The 18511-nt window shown below is 63.7% G+C and overlaps 3 protein-coding genes across 4 annotated transcripts; 1 reads left to right on the forward strand and 2 right to left on the reverse strand.

The window, feature by feature from the left end:
- The first annotated feature begins 6147 nt into the window (after positions 1 to 6147).
- Positions 6148 to 9369, forward strand: KHK (ketohexokinase). The gene is made up of 8 exons (XM_058802474.1): positions 6148 to 6264; positions 6460 to 6576; positions 6717 to 6851; positions 7456 to 7528; positions 7699 to 7845; positions 8314 to 8402; positions 8471 to 8628; positions 9180 to 9369. The coding sequence occupies exons 1-8, from the start codon at positions 6149 to 6151 to the stop codon at positions 9263 to 9265; spliced, it is 921 nt and encodes a 306-aa protein (XP_058658457.1). The 5' UTR covers position 6148; the 3' UTR covers positions 9266 to 9369.
- A 116-nt stretch (positions 9370 to 9485) lies between these two features.
- On the reverse strand, positions 9486 to 12434 carry CGREF1 (cell growth regulator with EF-hand domain 1). The gene is made up of 5 exons (XM_058802716.1): positions 12329 to 12434; positions 11628 to 11699; positions 10460 to 10530; positions 10257 to 10378; positions 9486 to 10180 (listed from the first exon to the last, which is right to left on the reverse strand). Exons 1-5 carry the CDS (start codon positions 12409 to 12411, stop codon positions 9611 to 9613), a joined length of 918 nt encoding a protein of 305 aa, XP_058658699.1. The 5' UTR covers positions 12412 to 12434; the 3' UTR covers positions 9486 to 9610.
- Positions 12435 to 13284: 850 nt separating this feature from the next.
- Positions 13285 to 17975, reverse strand: PREB (prolactin regulatory element binding). Of its 2 annotated transcripts, none has more exons than XM_058802220.1 (9): positions 17835 to 17975; positions 16975 to 17167; positions 15724 to 15935; positions 15185 to 15265; positions 14986 to 15110; positions 14237 to 14410; positions 14097 to 14169; positions 13868 to 14027; positions 13285 to 13655 (listed from the first exon to the last, which is right to left on the reverse strand). In XM_058802220.1, exons 1-9 carry the CDS (start codon positions 17967 to 17969, stop codon positions 13561 to 13563), a joined length of 1248 nt encoding a protein of 415 aa, XP_058658203.1. In that variant the 5' UTR covers positions 17970 to 17975; the 3' UTR covers positions 13285 to 13560. The 2 variants fall into 2 exon arrangements, with proteins under 2 accessions (XP_058658203.1, XP_058658202.1); XM_058802219.1 differs by having other exon boundaries at positions 14986 to 15113.
- Between the last annotated feature and the right edge of the window lie 536 nt (positions 17976 to 18511).

Here is an 18511-nt window from a genome sequence, read left to right on the forward strand (position 1 = left end):
GAAATAACAAACACCTGAGTCTGGATGTGAATTATCCCCTCGAGTGCCTTCAGCCCCGACCTCGCCAGAGGCAGGAAAAAGAAGCCAAAGCCCCCAGGTGGGGGTCCCATGTGCCTGGGGATGGATGTCGGGGCTGAAGGCACTCGAGGGGATAATTCACATCCAGACTCAGGTGTTTGTTATTTCTTACCTGTGTCAGTGTCACAGCAGTGAGTTCTGCAGTCTTTCATCAGCAAGGCACAGAATGGCCAACTGTCTCTTGGGCCAAATTACCCAATTAAGAAATCACACCTAAATTACTTTCACTTTTAACTCAATAACTGATCCCTCAAAGTCTGCAGGGTGGGCATTTCCAGAGGTGCAGTTCCAATGCAGAGTCTCACTCCCGTGCTGCAGAGGCACCAGGATGGCAGCTGCAGAGAAAATACCCCAAACATGGACACCATCGCATTGCCAAGAGAGGGAACGGCCCTTTTCCCCCTCTGAACTGAAATCAGCAAAGCGCTGCTGCCTGGGCACTGCTGCCTGGGGGAGCATTGAAGGGAGCCTTGGCACTAGGCTCTCACATCCCCGGGATCTATGGCACGCATCAATCACATCTCCTGCCTCCAAAGAGGGACCCAGACCAAGAAACCCCTGGGGATTTTGTGGAATTGCAGAACGATTCAGGCTGGGAGGGAATTTACAAAGAAAGCCCTGGGGATTTTGATTTTGTGGAATTGCAGAACGATTCAGGTTCATGGAAGGGACCGTAGAGCTCCTTCCATCCCCTGCCATGGGCAGGAACGTCCTCCGCTAGAACAGGTTGCTCCAGGCACCCGAAATGTGTCTGCATGTCCATGTGTGTCTGTCTGTCTGTCTGTCTGTGTGTCCGTGGTACAGAAACTCCCCTGTCCCAGCACCCTGGGGCCCTCTGGCAGCCACACTGCACCCCTGACTGTAGGAATGTGCCTTTTGTTGACAGAGTGACAAAACTCTCCTTTGTCCCCTTAAGAAGGAAATAAACCCAGAGGTTTCTCTCCTCAATTAGGTGAAAAGACACCTCATAGGACCTGGGGAATTCACCTCAAACTTAAGGACAGCAAATTGGGCAGGAGCCAAAAAGTCCCACCTGAGCAATTTACCAGAAAAGGAAGAGAACATAGAAACCAATCCCTTTTGTGAGGTGTTATACCAGGGGCAAGGACCTCTTGCACCTGGCTGGGTTTTTCTCTCTAAAGAGTTTTGTTATTTTGCCTCTTATGAAACCTTTTTGTTTCCAACACTGCCACAGAAGCCATGCTGCTGATTTTCAGCCTTCTGAGGTAGCTGAGCTATCTCGGGTGTGTTTTACATCTCCCAGAGCTGCTGAGACCTGGCTGGAGGAGAGCCACATCTCACCCCGGAGCTGTAGCTGCAGCCCCCCTGCTCCCCCAGCTCCCCTCCCTGCCCCAGCCCCGGTTCTTGGGACATCTCACACGTCCCAGCCTGTAAATCAATTTAATCTCGGTGCAATAATTGGCAGCAACACAAGAGCCCGAGCTGGAGCCCTGAAAGGGACCCGGAGCAGAGGAGCCCAGGGGCTCTGCCCCCTCCCAGCCCGGGCACGGGAGGGTCTGGGGGCTCCTGCTGGGACCCCGCGTGTGAGAAATGCCAATCGCTTGTTTTTAACATCTTAGAAGTTTAACAGTAATAAAATGGTTATAAAAATAGTAATATAATTAGAGTAATAAAAGTCTGGACAATTTGGATTAGGACAATATGAGACAATAAAAACAAAGAGTTACGGATGTCTGGGTACCTTTTCTGGGCAAAAAAAACCCGAAAAAGGCCCCACGTTAACAGAGGATTAACCCTTAAAAACATTAACCTGTTGCATATTCATACACCTCATCCATGATGCATAAATTCCATTCAAACACAGGATTCTGTCTGGGCAGTGTCAGCTCCTTCCTCTTAATCCTAACTGCATCTCCAGGGCTGAGCAAGGCAGGAAGAAATTTATTTCTTCTGATAAGGGAGCAATAAATTCTCTTTCTCTGAAAGATTCAGGTGTCCTGTGGCTGCTATCTCAGTGAGAGTATCTCATTCCTCTCTTTAAAAAAAATATCTCACATAGCATAGTTTCTATTTTAACATTATGTTATAACCTAAAACTGTATTTAACACACTACTTAAGAGAATAAATACAGCATAACTTTCTAACAGAACACATATAATATTCATTTGAATATTTGCAAAAAGCCAATCATAAAATATGCATTTTTCACCCCACAGCATTATTACAAGCAACAGAGAGAACAGAATTAAGGATTTGATAGGGCAGAAAGGATTATCAGTTTTAAATCACAAAGGATTCTCAAAAGTCATCTAATATCAGTAAACGTTCTGGTGGGGCATCCTCCATTCCAGGCTGCTCCCAGCTGGGGTACAAGTTCAGGCACAGCCAAGGCGCTTCCTGAGTGTGAAAAGTGCGGATTTTATGATTGGCTTTTCACAAACATTCAAATGAATATTATATGGCTAATGTTAGAAAGTTATGCTGTGTTAATTCTCTTAAGTAGTGTGTTAAACACAGTTTTAGGTTATAACATAATGTTAAAATAGAAACTATGCTATGTGAGATATTTTTTTTAAAGAGAGGAATGAGATACTCTCACTGAGATAGCAGCCACAGGACACCTGAATCTTTCAGAGAAAGAGAATTTATTGCTCCCTTATCAGAAGAAATAAATTTCTTCCTGCCTTGCTCAGCCCTGGAGATGCAGTTAGGATTAAGAGGAAGGAGCTGACACTGCCCAGACAGAATCCTGTGTTTGAATGGAATTTATGCATCATGGATGAGGTGCATGAATGTGCAACAGGTTATTGTTTTTAAGGGTTAATCCTCTGTTAACGTGGGGCCTTTTTCGGGCTTGTTTTGCCCAGAAAAGGCATCTGGACTGTTCATAATTCTTTGATTTTATTGTCTGATATTGTCCTAATCCAAATTGCCCAAATTTTTATTACTCTAATTATAGTGTTACATATTTTATATTATATAATATATATTATACATACTTATATCTGTAAACGGAATTTTTACTACTACTACTACTACTACTACTACTACTACTACTACTACTATTATTATTATTATTATTATTTCATATTTATTTTTATTTTTATTATTTCATCTTTATTTTTATTTTTACTATTGCTATTATGTGTAATTATTATTAGGTGTAAAAGGAATTATTTATCATGACAAATGATTTGACGAAAGATCCTAATCAGAATTATTTACTGCACAGTACAAAAGCCCAAAATGCTCAGTGGTGTGTAGCACAGCACAGTGCACCCTATCAAAGCAGTCATGTTGAAGTGATTGCACTAAAGCAAGCCAAAAGAAACATTTATTTAGCATAAATAAATAAATAAATAAATAAATAAATAAATAAATAAATGTTTGTTTGTTTGCTTGCTTATAGATGGATGTAATTCACCACACCAGGTGTCCCCATGGATGTGACAATCCCGCTGCTCCCCACAATCAGTGTCCCCAGATCTCACTGTCCCTGTCCCCCCAGCACCCCTGGAATGGCCCTGTCCACGCAGGGTGGATGTGAAAAATCACTTGGGTTAAAATTTCCCAATGGCTTGTTTTAAAATGTTAAAAGTTTAGTAGTAATAAAATGGTTATAAAAATAGCAATACAAATTAGAGCAATAAGAATTTGGACAATGAGAGTCAGGACAATAAAAACAAAGAGTTACAGAGCCCGGGTGCTCTGCTCTGTCCCAGAACACACCTCACTAACAAACCCTCAAAACAACAGCCTGTAGCACGTTCGCGTATCTCACACAGGGATCAAACATTCCCTTCAAAGCAGGGGTTGTTCTGTTTATTGCCAGCTTCCTCCCTTCATCTCATAAATCAGTGTTTGGCTCCTCGGAATCTGGAAGGATTCTGGTTCTTCCCGATAAGGAGACAATAATTCTTCTCTTTGGGATTTTGGTGTCTTGCTGCTGTTCTCTCTGTGCCAGGAATTTCTTGATGATCTCACCCATTCCTTGAGCCACTTAGTGTCTTACATCACAGAGTTTCTATTTTAATATCATGCTGTAGCCCAAAACTAGATTTGCCACACTACTTAAAAAGGATTAATACAGTACTAGAAATTAATACAGCATAACACCTGTAGTATTCATTTTAATATTTGTGAAAAGCCAATCATAAAATGTGGATTTCCTTCCTTCCTTCCTTCCTTCCTTCCTTCCTTCCTTCCTTCCTTCCTTCCTTCCTTCCTTCCTTCCTTCCTTCCGCCACTTCCTTCCTTCCTTCCGCCACTTCCTTCCTTCCTTCCTTCCTTCCGCCACTTCCTTCCTTCCTTCCGCCACTTCCTTCCTTCCTTCCTTCCGCCACTTCCTTCCGCCACTTCCTTCCGCCACTTCCTTCCTTCCGCCACTTCCTTCCTTCCGCCACTTCCTTCCGCCACTTCCTTCCTTCCTTCCTTCCGACACTTCCTTCCTTCCGACACTTCCTTCCTTCCTTCCGACACTTCCTTCCGACACTTCCTTCCTTCCTTCCTTCCTTCCGCCACTTCCTTCCGCCACTTCCTTCCGCCACTTCCTTCCTTCCGCCACTTCCTTCCTTCCGCCACTTCCTTCCGCCACTTCCTTCCGCCACTTCCTTCCGCCACTTCCTTCCGCCACTTCCTTCCTTCCGCCACTTCCTTCCTTCCGCCACTTCCTTCCTTCCGCCACTTCCTTCCGCCACTTCCTTCCGCCACTTCCTTCCTTCCTTCCGCCACTTCCTTCCTTCCGCCACTTCCTTCCTTCCTTCCGCCGCTTCCTTCCTTCCGCCACTTCCTTTCTTTCCTCCCTGTAGGAAAATGCACTTTTAGGAACAGATTTTAGACACACACACAGGGTAGCCCCCATTACAAGCACCACAGCCCGGGAATCCTGTGCAGACACCAAAATAAAGCAAATACAGCGAATTTCAGCTGGCATTTCCCTCCGGGGCGCTGCTGGTGCAGGATTCGGGCTGTGCAGCCCCTCAGACAGGGACAGATAGCTCGGGGTGCAGCCGGGGCTCCTGTGGCCCCCTGGACCCCGCTTTTGGGGACCCCAGTGCAGCCCCCAGAGCGAGCGGCTCCCCCGAGCGTGTCTGTGCTCCGGCTGTGGGGCCCGGGCACCCCCTGCCCCTGGCGGCTGCCAGAGGAGCTCCTGAGGAGTCACCAGAGATTAAACCTGGTCTGTGGCACAGGTCTGTCTGTCCCTGCGTGTCCAGGTGTGTCCATCTGTCCATCTGTCCCTCTGGCGGCTGCCAGAGGAGCTCCTGCAGTGCCCTAAAGGAGTTATCAGGTGTTAAACCTGGTCTGTGGCACAGGTCTGCGTGTCCATGTGTCCCCGTGTGTCCCTGCGTGTCCATCTGTCCCTGCGTGTCCATGTGTCCCTGTGTGCCTCTGTGCCCCTAAATGTCCGTCTGTCCCTGTGTGTCCGTGTGTCCCTCTGGCGGCTGCCAGAGGAGCTCCTGAGGAGTCACCAGAGATTAAACCTGGTCTGTGGCACAGGTCTGTGTGTCCGTCTGTCCCTGTGTGTCCGTGTGTCTGTCTGTCCCTGTGTGTCCATCTGTCCCTCTGTCCGTCTGTCCCTATGGTGTCCCTGTGTGTCCACCTGTCCCTGTGTCCCTGTGTCTGTCTGTCCCTATGTGTCCGTCTGCCTCTGTGTCCGTCTGTCCCTGTGTGTCCCTGTGTGTCCATCTGTCCCTGTGTGTCCCTATGTCCGTCTGTCCCTGTGTCCGTCTGTCCCTGTGTCCATCTGTCCGCGTGTGTCCATCTTTCCCCGTGTCCATGTCCCCCGTGTCCGTCTGTCCCCGTGTCCGTCTGTCCCTGTCTGTCCGTCTGTCCGTCTGTCCCTGTCTGTCCCCGTGTCCGTCTGTCCCCGTGCCCGGTCCCGCCGCGCGCGCGCCCTTCCCCGTGGGGGCGTGGCCGGGGCGGACCCACATGGCCACGCCCCCTGAGGGCCCGGCGAGGCGGGGGGCGCTGATTGGCGGCGGCGCGAGGGGCGGGGCCAGGGCTGTGCCCGTTCCGGGCGCGGTTCCGTCCCCGTGCCCGTCCCTGTCCCTGACCCGGTCCCGCCCCTGTCCCGGTCCTGGCCCCGGTCCCGCCCGGCAGCGGCCCGGGATGGCGGCAGCGGCGGGCGGCGCGGCGGAGAAGCGGCGGATCATGTGCGTGGGGCTGGTGTGCCTGGACATCATCAGCGTGGTGGAGGCTTTCCCGGCCGAGGACTCCGACACCAGGTACCGGCACCGGGGTGCCCGGTGTGCCCGCACGGGCCCCGTGCCCACGGCAGCCCCCGCCAGGTACCGGCACCGGGGGTGCCCGGTGTGCCCGCACGGGCCCCGTGCCCACGGCAGCCCCCGCCAGGTACCGGCACCGGGGGTGCCCGGTGTGCCCGCACGGGCCCCGTGCCCACGGCAGCTCCCGCCCCGCAGGTGCCTCTCTCAGCGCTGGCAGCGCGGCGGGAACGCCTCCAACTCGTGCACGGTGCTGGCGCTGCTGGGAGCGCCCTGCGCCTTCATGGGCTCGCTGGCGCCCGGGCCCGCCGCTGAGTAAGTGCGGTGCGGGATGTGCGGCGCTCCCGCACCCACGGGGCACCGGCGCTCCACGGGCCCCTCGGCGCGGCTCCCGGCCGCCCGCCCGTCCCCCGGCTCCGGTGGCGGCCCTCAGCCCGCTCCCCGTCCGCTCTCAGCTTCATCGCGGCGGATTTCCAGCGCCGGGGGGTGGACACGGCACACGTGGCGTGGCAGCCCCGCGGAGAGGTGCCCTGCGCCTGCTGCCTCGTCAACGCGGCCAGCGGCTCCCGCACCATCGTCCTGCACGACACGTAAGGGCGGCGGGGGCAGCGCTGGGCTCTGCCGGCTCCGGGCGCTGCCAGCCCTGCCCCGAGGGTCCCTCCGCTGCCTGCCGGGGCTGCCGAGGGCCGGATGGGGCGAGTGGCCGTGATCCCGCAGCCCTGTCACCTTTGGTGTCCCCGCAGCCCTGTCACGCCCCGCGTCCCCGCAGCCCTGTCACCGCCGGTGCCGCTGCCGGGACCGGAGCTGGTATCCCCACACGGAGGTGGGCACTGGGGGTGATATCCCCACACGGAGGTGGGGACCGGAGCTGGTATCCCCACACGGAGGTGGGCACTGGGGTGATATCCCCCGCTCTGCAGTGCGGGACAGCCGGTAGGGCCCCGCGGGGATAACCCGGCTCCCTCAGCCGTGCCAGGGGGGTTCAGGGGCTGCTGGGCACGGCTGACCCCAGGCCACAGCTGCGCTGCCCTTCAGTCCAGCTCAGGGCGCCGTCATTAATGATTGAGCCGGCGGTGCCGCCTCGGGACCTCTGTCCCGGTGCCGTGGGGCCCTCCGCGGCCCCCGGGGCTGCCCTTCGGCCCGGGCACGGCACAGGCGGAGGGTCCCCATGTCCCCCCGGCCTCCGTCCCACAGGAAGCTGCCCGACGTGACAGCCCGCGACTTCGAGCGCGTCGACCTCTCCCAGTACAGGTGGATCCACTTCGAGGTGAGCCCGAGGCTCGGGGCGTGCTGGGGGACCCCCGGCGCTGGGGAAAATCCCTCGGGCTGTGCCTGAGCCGGGGACCGGAGGGGATCCCTCGGTCTGGGGGACATCCCCAGTGAGGGAGCACCCCCGGCACCGGCGATGCCCCGGTGATGCCGGAGCCGGGTCCGCAGGCCCGGAACGCGGCGGAGCAGGGCGCGATGCTGGAGCGGCTGGAGCGGTACAACCGGGCGGCGGCGCCGGAGCGGCGGGTCCGGGTCTCGGTGGAGCTGGAGAAGCCGCGGGAGGAGCTGCTGCCGCTGATGGGGCGGGGACAAGTGGTGCGGGGCCGGGGCCATGGGCGGGATCCCCTGTCCCGATCGCCTATCCTGATCACCTGTCCCGATCGCCTGTCCTGATCACCTGTCCCTATTAACCACCCTGATCCCCTGTCCCAATCGCCTGTCCCCATTACCTGTCCCGATCCCCTGTCCCGACCCCCTGTCCCGACCCCCTGTCCCGACCCCCTGTCCCGGGCGAGGCCAAAGGCGTGGCGGGGGCGAGGTCGGACAGGAGCGGTCAGAGCTGCGGGAGTTGGGATTCCTGCTCCGGGGGAGTCAGGCTCGGGACGTGCAGGGGTGGGTTTGGATCGAGGGGTGCGGGCGGGGTCCGGGAGCTCAGGGTGGGCTCTGGGAGCTCAGGCGGGGTCAGGGAGCTCAGGAGGGCTCTGGGGACCCCACCAGGGCACAGATCTCACCGCAGCGGGCTGGGGGTACCGGGACTGCCCCTCCCCAGCCCCTCTCCCGCAGGTGTTCATCAGCAAGGACCTGGCCCGGCACTTCGGGTACCGATCGGCCCCCGAGGCGCTGCGGGGGCTGCGGGGCCGCATCCAGCCAGGGTAGGGGCGTACCCGAGAGGGGCCGGGGGGCACACGGTGCGCCCCAGACCCACCTCACACTCCCCCAGGGCCACGCTGATCTGCGCCTGGGCTGAGGAGGGCGCCGATGCCTTGGGGCCCGACGGGCAGCTGGTGCACTCGGACGCCTTCCCCCCAGAGACCCTGGTGGACACGCTGGGCGCTGGGGACACCTTCAACGCCGCCGTCATCTTTGCGCTCGCAGAAGGTGGGCACAGACGTGGCACGGCCGCAGTTCAGTTTGGCACAGGCACAGTTCAGTTTGGCACGGCCACGGTTCAGTTTGGCACGGCCACGGTTCAGTTTGGCACAGCCACGGTTCAGTTTGGCACGGCCACAGCACGGGCACGGTTCAGTTTGGCATGGCCGCAGCTCAGTTTGGCACAGCCACGGTTCAGTTTGGCACGGCCACGGTTCAGTTTGGCACAGCCGCAGCACAGCCACGGCTCAGTTTGGCACAGCCACAGCTCAGTTTGGCACGGCCGCAGCACAGCCACGGCTCAGTTTGGCACGGCCGCGGCTCAGTTTGGCATGGCTGTGGTTCAGTTTGGCATGGCCATGGTTCAGTTTGGCACAGCCACGGTTCAGTTTAGCATTGCATGGCCACAGCTCAGTTTGGCACGGCCGCAGCACAGCCATGGCTCAGTTTGGCACAGCCACGGCTCAGTTTGGCACGGCCGCAGCACAGCCACAGCTCAGTTTGGCACAGCCACAGCTCAGTTTGGCACGGCCGCGGTTCATCCCGGGCCCCATCCGCAGGGAGCAGCCTGCAGGACGCCCTCACCTTCGGCTGCCGGATCGCAGGCAGGAAATGCGGGATCCAGGGCTTCGATGGCATCGTCTGAGCGCGTGCCTGGAGAGCTCTGCAGGGCCCGGGCACAGCCCTGCACCAGCGACACTGCACATCTCCACTGCACCCAGAACCCCCAATAAACCCCCCCGCGCACCACTGCTGCCTCCCGTGTCCCCTGGCCGTGCCCCTCTGTGCCCTGGCTGGCTCCCACTGCCCCAGGGATGCACTGAGCACAGCCAAGGTCACCTGCAGTGCCTCTATTTCTCCATCAATGCGTTACAGAGGAGACCCCAGCCCTCCCTGGCCCCAGCAGCCCGGCCAGGGCCATCCCCCTGCCCCTCTGTGCCCTGAGCAGGGCAGGGAGCAGCCGGGGCATTGCACCCCACAGCCCCCCTGCCTACCCCTCGCCATGGTCCCTCCAGGCTGGGGCTGCCTGCTCGTCCTCAGGGCCTTCAGCCTCAGGGGCTTCCTCTTCCTCTGGGGCATCACTACTGGGGGCTTGGGCCCCAGGGACGACTTCTGCCTCCACGGCCTCAGCATTGGGAGATTCCACCTCGAGGGATTCCAGCTTGGGGGCTCCAGCCTCAGGGGCTCCATCCTGGGGCTCTCCAGCCTCAGGGGCTCCAGTCTGAGAGGCTCCATCCTCAGACACTCCAGTCTGGGGCTCTCCATCCTCAGACACTCCAGTCTGGGGCTCTCCATCCTCAGACACTCCAGTCTGGGGCTCTCCAGCCTCAGGGACTGCCTGTCCTGGGCTTTTCAACCCCAGGTCCTGCCTTGGCACCTCAGTGCCCTCCCCAGGCACAGCCCCAAGCCCTGCCTGCTGCTCCAGTGGGGGCTCTCCTGGGGGACCCCTGTCCTGGCCAGACAAGGGCGCCTCGGGGGGGTCCAGCAGCTCGGAGGGGTCCAGCAGCCCATCCCCATTCAGGTCCTGCCTTGCCAGGGCTTTGTCCACCAGCGCAGCCACCTGCAGCGATGGGGATCAGGATGAGGGCTGGGCCCAGGGCTCAGGGGGGCGTGAGGAGCCGTCCCTTGGCACCCACCGTGTCGGGGTCTGGCTGCCCCCCAGCCTGTGCCAGCACCGTGCCAAGCAACTGCAGCAGCTCCAGCCCGTCCAGGCGCCTGCTCTGGTCGTGGTCGTGGAGCACAAAGAGGTAGAGCAGGGCTGTGGGGCACGGGGGGCTGTGGGGCTGGGGTCCCTGGCTCTACCAGCCCCTCAGCCCCCATCACACCCCCATGGCCTTACCCTGCTGCCGTGTCATGGCCTGCACGTCCTGCTCCGGGGGCCCCAGGCTCTGCACGGCGCTCCAGAGCAGCCTGGGGGAGCAGGGCTGGGCTGGGGAGCACGGCAGGGCAGGCTGGGCACTGTTCCTGCCACCCCCGGGCTGTGCCCCCCGCCCCACGCTCAGCCCCGGGCCGGGGTGGGGGTCCCCAGGGCAGGGACTCACACCGGGGCAGGGATTCACACCGGGGCAGGGATTCACACCGGGGCAGGGATTCACACTCACCGGGGCAGGGATTCACACCAGGGCAGGAAATCACACTCACACCGGGGCAGGGATTCACACCAGGGCAGGAAATCACACTCACACCGGGGCAGGGATTCACACTCACACCAGGGCAGGGATTCACACCGGGGCAGGGATTCACACTCTAACACCAGGGCAGGCACTCACACTCACAGCAGGGCAGGCACTCACACTCACGGCAGGACAGACACTCACACTCACACTCACAGCAGGGCAGGCACTCACACACCAGGGCAGGGCAGGCACTCACACTCACACTCACACCAGGGCAGGGCAGGCACTCACACTCACACCAGGGCAGGGCAGGCACTCACACTCACACACATCAGGGCAGGGCAGGCACTCACACTCACACTCACGGCAGGGCAGGGCAGGCACTCACACTCACACTCACGGCAGGGCAGGCACTCACACTCACACTCACACTCACACCAGGGCAGGGCAGGCACTCACACTCACACCAGGGCAGGGCAGGCACTCACACTCACACTCACGGCAGGGCAGGGCAGGCACTCACACTCACACCAGGGCAGGGCAGGCACTCACACTCACACACATCAGGGCAGGGCAGGCACTCACACTCACACTCACGGCAGGGCAGGGCAGGCACTCACACTCACACTCACGGCAGGGCAGGCACTCACACTCACACTCACACTCACACCAGGGCAGGGCAGGCACTCACACTCACACCAGGGCAGGGCAGGCACTCACACTCACACTCACGGCAGGGCAGGGCAGGCACTCACACTCACACTCACACCAGGGCAGGGCAGGCACTCACACTCACACACATCAGGGCAGGGCAGGCACTCACACTCACACACATCAGGGCAGGGCAGGCACTCACACTCACACTCACGGCAGGGCAGGGCAGGCACTCACAGCAGGGCCGGCGTCTCCGGGCTCAGTGGGTCGGGATGGGGATCCACGGTTGTGACCACGGGGGGCTCAGGCCTGGCCGAGAGACAGGGCTTGGTCCCCTGTGCCCTGGGGCTGCCCACCAGGCCTGATGCCCCCCACACACGGCCCCCACGGATCCAGGGGTCCCAGCCCTCGCTGTGCAGCTCGGGCCCCCGTGTTTGCCCCTGCCATGGCCGCCTTGAGCTCCCCCTGTACCCCTGCAGCCACGGAAACACCGCAGCTCTGCCTTCCTTTGGCTGTGTGCTCCCCACAGCTCTGCCTCCCCTGTGCCCCACAGCTCTGCCTTCCCTTGGCTGTGTGCTCCCCACAGCTCTGCCTCCCCTGTGCCCCATAGCTCTGCCTTCCCTGTGCCCCACAGCTCTGCCTTCCCTTGGCTGTGTGCTCCCCACAGCTCTGCCTTCCCTGTGCCCCACAGCTCTGCCTTCCCTTGTACTTCCACAGCTCTGCCTCCCCTGTGCCCCACAGCTCTGCCTCCCCTGTGCCCCACAGCTCTGCCTTCCCTGTGCCCCACAGCTCTGCCTTCCCTTGGCTGTGTGCTCCCCACAGCTCTGCCTCCCCTGTGCCCCACAGCTCTGCCTTCCCTGTGCCCCACAGCTCTGCCTCCCCTGTGCCCCACAGCTCTGCCTTCCCTGTGCCCCACAGCTCTGCCTGTGTCCCGGTACCTGTTGGTGCCCGCCCTGGGGGCAGCCCACGCCGCTGGCCCCAGCACCAGGAGCAGGAGCAGCATCACCGGCGGGTTCCTCATCCCGCGACCTCGGGCTGCGGCAGGACGAGAACAGCGGACTCGAGAACGGCGGGCTGGGGCTGGCGCTGCCGGGGGTCGGGCCCGTGGGAACCCGGGAGAGGGGCGGGGGCTGTTCCGGGAGCTGCCCCGGTTCCCGCGCGGCGGCGGGGATGCGCTAGCACGGCCGGGAGGGTGTGCGGGGCACGGAGAGCGCGTGGGACCGGCAGGCGCTGCTCACCCAGGGCAGCCCCCGGTAAGCGCTCAGCCCGCACTGCCCAGCCCGGTACCGCCGGTGCCCCCGGTACGCACTCAGCCCAGCCCGGTACGCACTCAGCCCGCACAGCCCAGCCCGGTACCGCCGGTGCCCCCCGGTGCCCACTCACCCAGCCCCGTTCGCGTGTCGGTGCCGCCCGCCCCGCCCCGGGGCCACGTAGCCGACACGTCCCGGCGCTGCCACCGCCGCCGGGAGCGGCCCCGCCCGGCCCGGCCCCGCCGGGATTCGGCCGCACGCAGGTGCCCCGGGGCAGCACCGGGGTAACCGGGACCTGCCCCTCCAAACGGGCCCGGGATCCGTGGTCACAGCAGGGACGGGGCCACGCAGGTGGGTGAGACCCCCCAAAGACCCCCAGGGTCCCGGGCAGAGCCGGGCCAGGCCAGCGGCACCGACCCCCGGCGCCGCAGCAGCACCGGGTCGGGCCGTGCCGGTACACGCGGCCCCGGGGGCCCCGGACAGCCAGCCCCCGTGCCTGACCGGCCCCGAGGGCACACCCGGCCCGGAGCCGGGGCCCCGGACAGCCAGTCCCCGTGCCACACCGAGGGCACACCCGTCCCGGATCACGGTGCCCCCAGCCCCGGGCGCGCTCCCCCAGCACGCGCGGACAGCACTGCCTTCATGCTCCAGTTTAATGGCAGCAGCAGGGCAGGGGCCAGCAGGACCCTCCTGTCCCGGGCTAGGAGATGGCCCTGTCCCGGGCCAGCCCTGCTCTGCTGCCAGCACGGTCCCACAGGGACGGAGCCCTGCGAGCCTCCCTGACCCGCGCCCGCTCCCCGAGCGCCAGCGGGGACAGCGGGGCCAGGGCTGGTCCCTCGTGTGCTTCACAGTCTGTGTGGGGTGGGGGGAGGCTGGGGGGTCCCTCCCGGTGCCAGGGGTCCCTCCGGGGGGGCAGGGGGCTACAGGAAGCCCGGGAAGGCGAGCTGCAGCAGCAGGATGGTGGCCACGATGAGCCCGGCACAGAGCAGCAGCAGCAGCCAGACAGGGAGGGAGCCTGTGGGACAGGAGGGGTCAGAGCAGGCTGCAGCCCCCAATGCAGAGGGGGCAGAGCAGGCTGCAGTGCAGCGCAGCCCCCAATGCAGAGGGGGCAGAGCAGGCTGCAGTGCAGTGTAGCCCCCAGTGCAGAGGGGGCAGAGCAGGCTGCAGTGCAGTGCAGCGCCCCTGCATGGAGGAGCAGAGGAGCCCCAGGGGCAGCCCCACACGTACGGCGGGTGGGCAGCAGGTGCAGCTTGCAGCGGCTGTCCACGGCCACGCTGAGCAGGGCGGCCTCGTGGCCCCCCAGCAGCTCCCGCCCGGGCCGGCTCTCGGGGACGAAGGCCACGTCTGTCACCACGATGCCGTGGGCCTCCTTCACGTAGTACAGCCTCTGGGGGCACACGGGAGGTGAGGGGCTGCGGGGGGAACCTGGGGCTGCCCCCAGCCCTGCCCCACTCACCTGCAGCGAGAAGGCAATGTGGATGGCCACGGAGCCCGTCACCGTGCCCAGCCCCAGGAACGTGCCCGAGTCGCTGTGAGGGGAGGACGGTGAGCGGGGCTGCCACGGCCCCCAGCCCGCACCCACCGGCCCTGGGCTACCTGATGGAGAGGCAGGAGACCACCTCGGAGCCGCAGGGCCGCGTCAGCAGCGGCAGGAAGCTCTTCCCATCCCACTTGGTCAGGTAGCAGGGCGGGGGGCGGCGCTCCCGCTTGTGGGGCACCTGCACCGTGTAGAGCCGCAGGGCCCCGGCACTGCCCTCCACGGCCCCAAACCTGCCACAGGGAGAGGGGCACGGGGGGAACGGGGCACGTGGGGTGCAGCCCCTCATCAGCACCAGTGTCCCAGTTCACACCTAGCCCCAGCCCCCTCCCCCTACAGCTTCCAGCAGAGCCCAGGAGACCCCTTCCCACAGACCCAGCAGGAAGAGTGACAGGGCAGGGCAGCAGCCAGGGGTGGCCCCTTCCCAGCCCCGTGGCTCCTCCCCACCTCCTGCCCCATGACCCAGCCCCAGCCCTGATGCCCACGGCCCAAGGCCCCTGCCCAGTCCCATGCCCCTCCCTGTTGCCCTGCCCAGCCCCAGTGCCCAGCCCTAACCCTCTGAGCTGTCCCCAGCTCTAGCTGCAGCTACCCAGCCCCATGCCCAGCTCCAGCACCCCTGCCCTGTCCCCCTGCCCAGTCCCAGTGCCCCAGCCCCAGCCCTCTGATGTGCCCCCAGCTCTCTCTGATCTGCCCAGCCCCAGCCCCAGCACCCCTGCCCTGTCCCCAGCCCTGACCCAGTGCCCCAGCTCCAGCCCTCTGAGCTGCCCCAGCTCTGTCTGAGCTGCCCAGCCCCGTGCCCAGCCCTCACCTGCACGCCTGGTAGCGATAGGCCTTGTCGGGGATGCCGGGCAGGTTCTCGTGCCAGCGCAGCCCTGTCACCAGCTGGTCCTGCTGCCACACGCAGCACTGGAAGTCCCTGCCCGCCGTCACCACCTGCTGCACACAGCACAGGGGTCTGAGGCCCCTCTCCTGCGGGCCCAGGGAGCTGGGGAGCCCCCGACACCCACCTTGTTGTCAGGGCCCAGAGCGATGTCCTCAATTTCCCCGTCGTGGGCTCTGAACTCCAATGTCTTCTTCATGCTGGGGAACTGCAGGGGCAGAGCTGGTGTGGGCACTGGGCAGGGCCAGGCCCTGCCGTGGTACCAGGCAGGCGTGGGGAGCAGCGTCAGGTGAGCACAGGTGCTGCCCATCCAGCCATCCCTGCCCAACGCCTGCTGCCATCCGCACGGCAACGGCAGCCACTGCTCCTCCGGGTCTGTCCCAGCTCCCCCTGCCCAGCCTGGTCCCCGTGCCCACCCTGGCTCCTCATGCCTGCCCTTCAATCCTCTGTGCCCACATCCATTCCCCCACGCCCCTTCTTTGCTCACCCACATCCTCCCAGCTCCCTGTGCCCACCCTGGCTCCCCCATGCCTGCCTCCCCTACATCTCCCCACCTTCCCATGTCCTCCCAGCTCCCTGTGCCCACCTTGGCTCACCAGGCTCCCCTCAGCCCCGCTGCCCAGCCAGTGTCCCCGGCAGGTTGTGCCCCCAGCAGGCCGTGCCCACCTCCCAGAGGCGCAGGAAGCCGTCGGCGCCGCCGGTGGCCAGCAGGGCTCCGTCGGCGCTGAAGCGCACGGCCTTCTGCAGCGCGTCGGGGCTGAAGTCGGTGCGCACCCGCTGCAGGCTCTCCACCCTCACCTCGCGGGCCCGGCCCTGCGCGCCCTGGGCCCCGCCGCCGCCGCCGCCCCGCCGCCGCCGCGGGCCCTTGTCGCCGCTGCCTGCGGGGCGCACGGCTGGCACCGGCCTGACAGGGGCTGCCCTCCCCAGAGCGCCCTGCAGCCCCACGGCGTGCCCCACGGCACCCAGGATCCCCATGGCCTGCCCCACAGTCCCACGGCTACTCACACCCTGCCCCACAGCCCCCCACACCCTGCCCCACGGCACCCAGGCTCCCCCAGCCTGCCCCATGGCACCCACAGCTCCCCATGCCCTGCCCCACAGCCCCACGGCTCCCCACACCCTGCCCTACGGCACCCACAGCTCCCCACGGCCTGCCCCATGGTTCCCCACGGCCTGCCCCAAGGCCCCACGGCTCCCCACTCCCTGCCCCACAGCCCCACAGCTCCCCATGCCCTGCCTCACAGCACCCACGGCTCCTCACTCCCTGTCCCACAGCCCCCTGGCTCCCCTCCACAGCCCCACGGCTCCCCACACCCTGCCCCATGGCCCCATGGCTCCCCAGGCCCTGCCCCACAGCACCCAGGCTCCCCACAGCACCCCGGGCAGGCACAGGGGGCAGGTCCATGACAGTGATGGAAGGGTTCAGGGCAATGCCCATCCCCAGCCACCCCACAGAGCCCTCCAGCACCCAGGGCAGGCACAGGGTGGGCATGGGAGGTCCACAGCTGTGCCCCAGCCCCAAAGCACCCCACAGCCCCCCACACTCTGGCCATAGCATCCAGGGATGGGGGGCACAGGGGAGCCCCAGGGAAGTGTCCCATCCCCAAAGCTCACCATGGTACCCAGGGCAAGCACAGACAAGGTTCAGGACAGACAGGCAGGGGTTCAAGGCAGTGCCCCATCCCCAAGCTACCCCACAGACCCCACATCCTGCCCCATGGCACCCAAGGGGAGGGGATTCAGGGCAGGCACAGGGGAGACCCAGGGTGGGCACGGGGTTGTTCACAGAATGCCTTATCTCCACAACACCCTTCACCCTCCCCACAGCATGCAAGGCAGACAGGAGGGGAGTTCCGGGCCATCCCCAAGGCACAGCACAGCCCCGGGGCAAGCACTTCACACGGAGCAGCGTCTCACCGTCCTTGCCGGCCGCGCCCGGAGCCTCGGGCTCCTGCAGGCTGAAGCGCAGGATGTGGCAGCTGTTGTCCTGCCCGGCGGCAATGACGTCCCCGGCCAGCGCCATGGTCATGGTGGCGCGGGTTTCGGTGTCGTGGCAGTGCAGCAGCGAGGCGCTGAGCTGCCCGCCGATCTGCTCCAGCTGCAGGAAGTGCTGCGGGCCGGGAGGAGCGGTCACGGCCCGGCCGCGGGGGCTGCCCGGGACACCCGCGCCTCCGCACCGCACACCCGCGGCCCGGACACCGCAAACCCCCGGGCCCCGCCGTGTCAGACCCGTCCCCGAACCCCTCCGCACCCCGCACAGCACAAACCCCGCAGAACCTCCCCGCGCCAGACCCCCACACACACCCGGGCCCCTCCGCACCGCATCCCACACCCGCACCGAGGCCCCGCCGCGTCAGGACCCCACACACACCCGGGCCCCTCCGCACCGCATCCCACACCCGCACCCAGGCCCCGCCGCGTCAGACCCCCACACACACCCGGGCCCCTCCGCACCGCATCCCACACCCGCACCGAGGCCCCGCCGCGTCAGGACCCCACACACACCCGGGCCCCTCCGCACCGCATCCCACACCCGCACCGAGGCCCCGCTGCGTCAGGACCCCACACACACCCGGGCCTCTCCGCGCTGCACAGCCGGGTCCCACACCCGCACCCAGGCCCCGCCGCGTCAGGACCCCACACACACCCGGGCCCCTCCGCACCGCATCCCACACCCGCACCCAGGCCCCGCCGCGTCAGGCCCCCACACACCCGGGTCCTTCCGCCCCCTCAGCCCCCCGCGCCCCTGTCCCCACACCCCGTCCCGCTCCCCGCACCACGCCATTGCGGATGCCGGTCTTGGCGGCGCCGCCGCCGCCGGCGGTGATGGCGAGCGGGCGCCGCGGGTGCAGGCGCACGGTGTAGAGCGGGAACGGCGCCCGGTACAGCTCGGCGGGACGCCGGGGCGCCATGGCATGGACGTGGCGTCAGCGCGCCGTGACGTCACGCGCTGCTGCGTCACGCCCCGCCACCCGCCGGGGGTGTGGCTAACCGGCAGGGGGGCGTGGCCACGAGGGCACGGGGGGCGGGGACAGCGGGGACATCCCGGGAATGGGGGGGACACGGACCGGGGATCCCGGGGGGACAGCAGGGACAGCCCGGTGCTGGGAGGGACACGGACCGGGGATCCCGGGGGGACAGCAGGGACAGCCCGGTGCTGGGAGGGACACGGACCGGGGATCCCGGGGGGACAGCGGGGACATCCCGGGAATGGGGGGGGACACGGACCGGGGATCCCGGGGGGACAGCAGGGACAGCCCGGTGCTGGGGGAAATGGCGGCTCCTAGGGGGCAGTGGGACCCCCAAACCTGGGGATACCCCCGTGCTGTGGCCCCATGGGGACCCCAGTGACTGTGAACATGGGGCACCTGTGGGGGACGGTGGGATCCCCCCGTGTCTGGGGACACGGCAGTGTCGGGCTGTTCCTCGGGACCCCACAACGCCTGAGCCCCAG

Source organism: Ammospiza caudacuta, chromosome 3 (genome assembly GCF_027887145.1).
Source record: "Ammospiza caudacuta isolate bAmmCau1 chromosome 3, bAmmCau1.pri, whole genome shotgun sequence".
NCBI lineage: Eukaryota > Metazoa > Chordata > Aves > Passeriformes > Passerellidae > Ammospiza > Ammospiza caudacuta.

What these genes read in the sequence shown, in the direction of transcription:
- KHK (XM_058802474.1), top strand. Translation starts at nt 6,149, where the DNA reads ATGGCGGCAGCGGCGGGCGGCGCGGCGGAGAAGCGGCGGATCATGTGC. An exon ending in GCCGAGGACTCCGACACCAG is followed by an intron (nt 6,265 to 6,459) that starts GTACCGGCACCG and finishes CCCGCCCCGCAG; the next exon opens with GTGCCTCTCTCAGCGCTGGC. An exon ending in TGATGGGGCGGGGACAAGTG is followed by an intron (nt 7,846 to 8,313) that starts GTGCGGGGCCGG and finishes CCTCTCCCGCAG; the next exon opens with GTGTTCATCAGCAAGGACCT.
- PREB (XM_058802219.1), bottom strand. Translation starts at nt 17,969, where the DNA reads ATGGCGCCCCGGCGTCCCGCCGAGCTGTACCGGGCGCCGTTCCCGCTC. An exon ending in GGGCGCGGCCGGCAAGGACG is followed by an intron (nt 15,936 to 16,974) that starts GTGAGACGCTGC and finishes TGCGCCCCGCAG; the next exon opens with GCAGCGGCGACAAGGGCCCG. An exon ending in GTCTCCTGCCTCTCCATCAG is followed by an intron (nt 14,170 to 14,236) that starts GTAGCCCAGGGC and finishes CTCCCCTCACAG; the next exon opens with CGACTCGGGCACGTTCCTGG.
- CGREF1 (XM_058802716.1), bottom strand. Translation starts at nt 12,411, where the DNA reads ATGAGGAACCCGCCGGTGATGCTGCTCCTGCTCCTGGTGCTGGGGCCA. An exon ending in CCGGAGACGCCGGCCCTGCT is followed by an intron (nt 10,531 to 11,627) that starts GTGAGTGCCTGC and finishes CTGCTCCCCCAG; the next exon opens with GCTGCTCTGGAGCGCCGTGC. An exon ending in GGCCATGACACGGCAGCAGG is followed by an intron (nt 10,379 to 10,459) that starts GTAAGGCCATGG and finishes CGTGCCCCACAG; the next exon opens with CCCTGCTCTACCTCTTTGTG.